Genomic DNA, 7,500 nt, shown 5'->3' with positions numbered 1-7,500 from the left:
ATCCCGACCCTGCAGCTGCAAGTTTATTGCATTCAGATGACTCGTAATGTCACACAGAAAAGCCATTTCACACAGAAACATTTCGTCTCGGAGTTGTGTTGTGTCTTTCCCTTTGCTGTCCAAGAACAGACAAATCTCCTCACGAAGCTCGAAACATCTTTGAAGCACCTTTCCCTGGCTTAGCCATCGCACCTCTGTGTGATAAGGCAAATCACCATGCTCCGTTTCTAACTCCGTCAGAAATGCCTTGAACTGGCGGTGATTCAAACCTTTGGCTCTGATAAAGTTAACTGTGCGCGTGATGATGCTCATTACATGCTCCATTTTCAAGGCTTTACCGCACAACGCTTCCTGGTGTATGATACAATGATAAGCTGTCAGCTCACCTGTCGCGTTTTCCTCTTGCATCTTTTCCCGTATCTTCGCCACCAGTCCGCTCCTGTGTCCACACATCGCAGGTGCTCCGTCGGTTGTCAAACCCACGAGTTTTTCCCAAGGCAGCTCCATCTCATTTACACATCTTGACACCTCTTCATACAAATCATGCCCCGTAGTTGTGCCATGCATAGGACGTAAAGCCAAAAACTCCTCTGTCACGCTTAGGTTGGAGTCCACTCCGCGGATGAAAATTGACAACTGGGCAATGTCAGAAATGTCGGTGCTCTCATCCACAGCCAAGGAATATGCAATAAAATCTTTTCCCTTTTTCACAAGCTGCTCTTTTAGATTGATGGACAACTGGTCTACTCTCTCGGCAATGGTGTTTCTGCTCAGACTCACATTTAAAAAGAGTTGCCTTTTTTCTGGGCAAACTTCGTCACAAACTTTAATCATGCAGTTTTTGATGAAATCCCCCTCCGTAAATGGCCGGGCTGATTTAGCGATCTCTTCTGCCAAAATAAAACTGGCCTTGACAGCAGCCTGGCCTTGTGATTTGGCTTTTTTGAACAGAGCCTGTCGAGATTTGAGACCTCGTTTTAATTCCTCTGCCTTTTGTAGCCTTTGTTCCATGTCCATATTCTTGTTTTTGTCCGCGTGTTTCGTTTCATAATGTCGTCTCAGATTATACTCTTTCAGTACCGCCACACTTTCTCCACACAGAAGACACACAGGTTTTCCAGCTACCTTCGTGAACATATACTCCGACTCCCACCTTGTTTGAAACCCCCGGTTCTCAGTATCCACCTTCCGTTTTGCCATTTTTGATGGGTATCTGAAAGTTAATTTTACTGTGATGCTGACGACTGCTGTGCCAATAAATATTGAAATGAAGCAGCCTACTGCTCGGTGCGTCACCTTTGCATTGTGGGAAATGTAGTATTGGTGCGTGTAAAAGATCTGCGGGCTGCCGGCTTGCTGCGGGCCGGTTCTAATAATAAATCAAGATCATCCCAGGGGCCGTAAAAAACCTTCTTGCGGGCCGGATGTGGCCCGCGGGCCTTGACTCTGACATATGTGATCTAAGGCATTCATCTGTACTGGCTAAGATACACAGCACCAACTGAGAAACCAAACTATTCAATAGTGATTGACTCAGACTAGACACATAATCCAAACCTACCTGTTAGTCAGCCTGTCTCAGGCCGGCCAGGGACAAGAGAGAGAGACTAGCTTGAGTACAGAGGGAGAAGGGGCACATAGGTCTCTGGTCAAAACTACTGCACTATGTAGTGAATAGTGTTTCATTTGGTACGTCTCCAGAGACTGGCTGACAACTGGAATATTGTCTTTAGGCCCGGAATTCAATCGTTGTAGATAATGGATTTTTCCCGCACGGCACACTACACACTAGACTCAGGATGAAATCAGGATATGCAACGATCAAATTCCTGCTATCGCTCAAAGTCACGATCGAATTCCTGCTATCGCTCAAAGTCACGATCGAATTCCTGCTATCGCTCAAAGTCACGATCGAATTCCTGCTATCGCTCAAAGTCACGATCGAATTCCTGCTATCGCTCAAAGTCACGATCGAATTCCTGCTATCACTCAGTCACGATCGAATTCCTGCTATCACTCAAAGTCACGATCAAATTCCTGCTATCGCTCAAAGTCACGATCGAATTCCTGCTATCGCTCAAAGTCACGATCGAAATCCTGCTATCGCTCAAAGTCACGATCGAATTCCTGCTATCACTCAACGTCACGATCGAATTCCTGCTATCGCTCAAAGTCACGATCGAATTCCTGCTTTCGCTCAAAGTCACGATCGAATTCCTGCTATCACTCAAAGTCACGATCGAATTCCTGCTATCGCTCAACGTCACGATCGAATTCCTGCTATCGCTCAAAGTCACGATCAAATTCCTGTTATCGCTCAAAGTCACGATCGAATTCCTGCTTTCGCTCAAAGTCACGATCGAATTCCTGCTATCGCTCAAAGTCACGATCGAATTCCTGCTATCGCTCAACGTCACGATCGAATTCCTGCTATCGCTCAACGTCACGATCGAATTCCTGCTTTCGCTCAAAGTCACGATCGAATTCCTGCTATCACTCAGTCACGATCGAATTCCTGCTATCGCTCAACGTCACGATCGAATTCCTGCTATCGCTCAACGTCACGATCGAATTCCTGCTATCGCTCAACGTCACGATCGAATTCCTGCTATCGCTCAAAGTCAAGATCGAATTCCTGTTATCGCTCAAAGTCACGATCGAATTCCTGCTTTCGCTCAAAGTCACGATCGAATTCCTGCTATCGCTCAGTCACCAAGACTATAATACGTCTACACCCCCTGTTTGGCCACACCCCCTGGTGATTCTGCAGAAAAGTGATTGGAGGAGCCTGCCACCTCACCTTTTCCTGAGCTCTGATTCGACAACAATCTGTCTCTTCTTCTGGGGCGGTGGAGAGGGCAGCGCTGCTTTAGTATTCTTCACCACCACCTTCTCACGCGTCGTCACCTTGGATACGCTCGCCGTCACCGAGTGTGTCAGTTTCGTCTGCTCGCTCTGCACCGTGGTTACAGCCAGCGAGATCTAAAACACACACACGTGTCAAAGAGCAGGTACACACACACACAGTGTCAAGGCACAAACACACACAACATCAGTGTCAACTCACACACACAGTGTCAAGGCACAAACACACACAACCTCAGTGTTAGAGTGACTGTTCCCTAGCAATGTTAGAGTGACTGTCCCCTAGCAATGTTAGAGTGACTGTTCCCTAGCAATGTTAGAGTGACTGTTCCCTAGCAATGTTAGAGTGACTGTTCCCTAGCAATGTTAGTGACTGTTCCCTAGCAATGTTAGAGTGACTGTTCCCTAGAAATGTTAGAGTGACTGCCCCCTAGCAATGTTAGAGTGACTGTCCCCTAGCAATGTTAGAGTGACTGTTGCCTAGCAATGTTAGAGTGACTGTTCCCTGGCAATGCTAGAGTGACTGTTCCCTAGCAATGTTAGAGTGACTGTCCCCTAGCAATGTTAGAGTGACTGTCCCCTAGCAATGTTAGAGTGACTGTCCCCTAGCAATGTTAGAGTGACTGTTCCCTAGCAATGTTAGAGTGACTGTTCCCTAGCAATGTCAGAGTGACTGTTCCATAGCAATGTCAGAGTGACTGTTCCCTAGCAATGTCAGAGTGACTGTTCCCTAGCAATGTTAGAGTGACTGTCCCCTAGCAATGTTAGAGTGACTGTCCCCTAGCAATGTTAGAGTGACTGTCCCCTAGCAATGTTAGAGTGACTGTTCCCTAGCAATGTTAGAGTGACTGTTCCCTAGCAATGTTAGAGTGACTGTTCCCTAGCAATGTTAGAGTGACTGTCCCCTAGAAATGTTAGAGTGACTGTCCCCTAGCAATGTTAGTGACTGTTCCCTAGCAATGTTAGAGTGACTGTCCCCTAGCAATGTTAGAGTGACTGTCCCCTAGCAATGTTAGAGTGACTGTCCCCTAGCAATGTTAGAGTGACTGTACCCTAGCAATGTTAGAGTGACTGTCCCCTAGCAATGTTAGAGTGACTGTTCCCTAGCAATGTTAGAGTGACTGTTCCCTAGCAATGTTAGAGTGACTGTCCCCTAGCAATGTTAGAGTGACTGTTCCCTAGCAATGTTAGAGTGACTGTTCCCTAGCAATGTTAGAGTGACTGTTCCCTAGCAATGTTAGAGTGACTGTTCCCTAGCAATGTTAGAGTGACTGTTCCCTAGCAATGTTAAGAGCGACTGTTTCCTAACAATGTTAGAGTGACTGTTTCCTAACTAGATGAATGTTAGAGTGACTGTTCCTCAACAATGCTAGTGACTGTTCCCTGCCTATTCCGTAACTCTAAGTAAAATAGTCACAGGTTTATGGGGTAAACAAACATATTTCAATAAACGTGATGTTGTTTTTTTCTGAGCTAAAAGCCTAAAGTGATGTAATCAGTGCTTGACATGGGCAGGAGTTCGCCGGAGCTGACTACCGGCACCTAAACTGTTCTAATGCTCCTCTTATAGAATATTAGATCAACAGTATTGTGGAGCTCCTGCACCTCATTATGAACAGTACCGGCACCCAAAATGAAACCGGAACCTATTTCAGTCCAGGTAATGCTCTGGACCTGAGCAGCCTCTCACACTGGATTTACATCTCTACGTGAAAGAAACAAGAGCTTCACTAAAGATACATTTGTTCTCTCGTAGCTGTGTGGTAGGGCCAATAAAGAGAAATAAAGTGTGAGCTTTTTAGTTGTTAGGAAACTAAACTAAAGCCCTGATCAGTGAGGTGTGGAGTCTAAACAGAGCTTTATCTCTGATAACACAGGTAACCCTTAAACTAAAGCCCTGATCAGTGAGGTGTGGAGTCTAAACAGAGCTTTATCTCTGATAACACAGGTAACCCTTAAACTAAAGCCCTGATCAGTGAGGTGTGGAATCTAAACAGAGCTTTATCTCTGATAACACAGGTAACCCTTAACATCCTCCTCTGTGTGATGAAATACGGTACGGATAACAACCAAATCAGCAGACGTTTTCGTGTTGTACGTGTGCTTGCTTATGTGTTTGTCCAAGTCCATAAAGATGCACTTTCAATCTTCTGTATAATCTCAGCCAGTCAAATTGTGAACCACGTCCTCAAATTGTGTACTACGTCACTAAAGTGTGTACTGTATAATCAAATTGTGTACTACGCCATCAAATTGTGTACCACGTCATCAAATTGTACACTACGCCATCAAATTGTGTACCACGTCATCAAATTGTACACTACGCCATCAAATTGTGTACCACGTCATCAAATTGTACACTACGCCATCAAATTGTGTACCACGTCATCAAATTGTACACTACGCCATCAAATTGTGTATTACGTCATCAAATTGTACACTACGCCATCAAATTGTGTATTACGTCATCAAATTGTACACTACGCCATCAAATTGTGTACCACGTCATCAAATTGTACACTACGCCATCAAATTGTGTATTACGTCATCAAATTGTACACTACGCCATCAAATTGTGTACCACGTCATCAAATTGTACACTACGCCATCAAATTGTGTACCACGTCATCAAATTGTTCACTACGCCATCAAATTGTACACTACGCCATCAAATTGTGTACCACGTCATCAAATTGTACACTACGCCATCAAATTGTACACTACGCCATCAAATTGTACACTACGCCATCAAATTGTGTACCACGTCATCAAATTGTACACTACGCCATCAAATTGTGTACCACGTCATCAAATTGTACACTACGCCATCAAATTGTGTACCACGTCATCAAATTGTACACTACGCCATCATATTGTGTACCACGTCATCAAATTGTACACTACGCCATCAAATTGTGTACCACGTCATCAAATTGTACACTACGCCATCAAATTGTGTACCACGTCATCAAATTGTACACTACGCCATCAAATTGTACACTACGCCATCAAATTGTGTACCACGTCATCAAATTGTACACTACGCCATCAAATTGTGTACCACGTCATCAAATTGTACACTACGCCATCAAATTGTACACTACGCCATCAAATTGTACACTACGCCATCAAATTGTGTACCACGTCATCAAATTGTACACTACGCCATCAAATTGTACACTACGCCATCAAATTGTACACTACGCCATCAAATTGTGTACCACGTCATCAAATTGTACACTACGCCATCAAATTGTGTACCACGTCATCAAATTGTACACTACGCCATCAAATTGTGTACCACGTCATCAAATTGTACACTACGCCATCATATTGTGTACCACGTCATCAAATTGTACACTACGCCATCAAATTGTGTACCACGTCATCAAATTGTACACTACGCCATCAAATTGTGTATTACGTCATCCAATCCTGCAAAATATATTTTTTTTGCAATTTGATTTGTATGCTATGTAACAAATCCAATTGAAACTATGTGTTTAGAATAAACGTGTGTTTGGTTGTGCTCATTAAGATCATGGAGTGCATTTTTAATTCCATTGTACATGACCTGGGTTCAAACACTATTTGATATCTCTCATGAACGCTGAGTGTTTGCTATAGCCTGGATGGGTCCCGGATAGGCGAAGTTTGCCATTTTGGGACTATTCTAATGATCCAGAAGGCCAGACAAGCCCAGTCAAGCACAGATAAAATATTTGAAATGATTTCAAATAGTATTTGAACCCAGATCTGGTTTGTTGAATATGAATATGCCCTCACACATTATGGTCAGGGACAAAATAGATGTATGACAGACAAGCTAACAGATTGGTCAAACAGTGATATTGGAGTGTCGTGCTGCCATGGCGACCGTGAGATATGAGATAGCAGCTGGCTGACAGCTGATGGATGTTAGAGGTGGTTGATTAACACTGGGCTCATGAAGACACCACACTACAACTAGGGTCAAATAATATGATTATAATGGGCCTGGAGAGAGAGAGACATATGATTATAATGGGCCTGGAGAGAGAGAGAGAGAGACATATGATTATAATGGGCCTGGAGAGAGAGAGAGACATGATTATAATGGGCCTGGAGAGAGAGAGAGAGAGACATATGATTATAATGGGCCTGGAGAGAGAGAGAGACATATGATTATAATGGGCCTGGAGAGAGAGAGAGACATATGATTATAATGGGCCTGGAGAGAGAGAGACATATGATTATAATGGGCCTGGAGAGAGAGAGAGACATATGATTATAATGGGCCTGGAGAGAGAGAGACATGTGATTATAATGGGCCTGGAGAGAGAGAGAGACATATGATTATAATGGGCCTAGAGAGAGACATGATTATAATGGGCCTAGAGAGAGAGAGAGACATACGATTATAATGGGCCTGGCGAGAGAGAGAGAGATATGATTATAATGGGCCTGGAGAGAGGGAGAGACATATGATTATAATGGGCCTGGAGAGAGAGACATATGATTATAATGGGCCTGGAGAGAGAAAGAGACATATGATTATAATGGGCCTGGAGAGAGAGAGAGACATATGATTATAATGGGCCTGGAGAGAGAGACATATGATTATAATGGGCCTGGAGAGAGAGACATATGATTATA

General features: G+C 43.9%; 1 protein-coding gene across 11 annotated transcripts in view; it reads right to left on the bottom strand.

Annotated features, from left to right (window-relative positions):
* Positions 1–7,500, bottom strand: part of LOC110519331 (dystrophin-like) — a 369,908-nt gene that overhangs the window by 183,357 nt on the left and 179,051 nt on the right. For all 11 annotated transcript variants that reach the window (XM_036982105.1, XM_036982095.1, XM_036982096.1 and 8 more), the window contains one exon: positions 2,801–2,982. In XM_036982105.1, coding sequence (XP_036838000.1) covers positions 2,801–2,982 — 182 coding nt within the window. The remainder of the gene's footprint in view (positions 1–2,800; positions 2,983–7,500) is intronic.

This window comes from Oncorhynchus mykiss, chromosome 7, assembly GCF_013265735.2.
Source record: "Oncorhynchus mykiss isolate Arlee chromosome 7, USDA_OmykA_1.1, whole genome shotgun sequence".
NCBI classification, from domain to species: domain Eukaryota; kingdom Metazoa; phylum Chordata; class Actinopteri; order Salmoniformes; family Salmonidae; genus Oncorhynchus; species Oncorhynchus mykiss.
The sequence above is the reverse complement of the archived record's forward strand: the minus strand, read 5'-3'. Positions and strand labels throughout refer to the sequence as shown.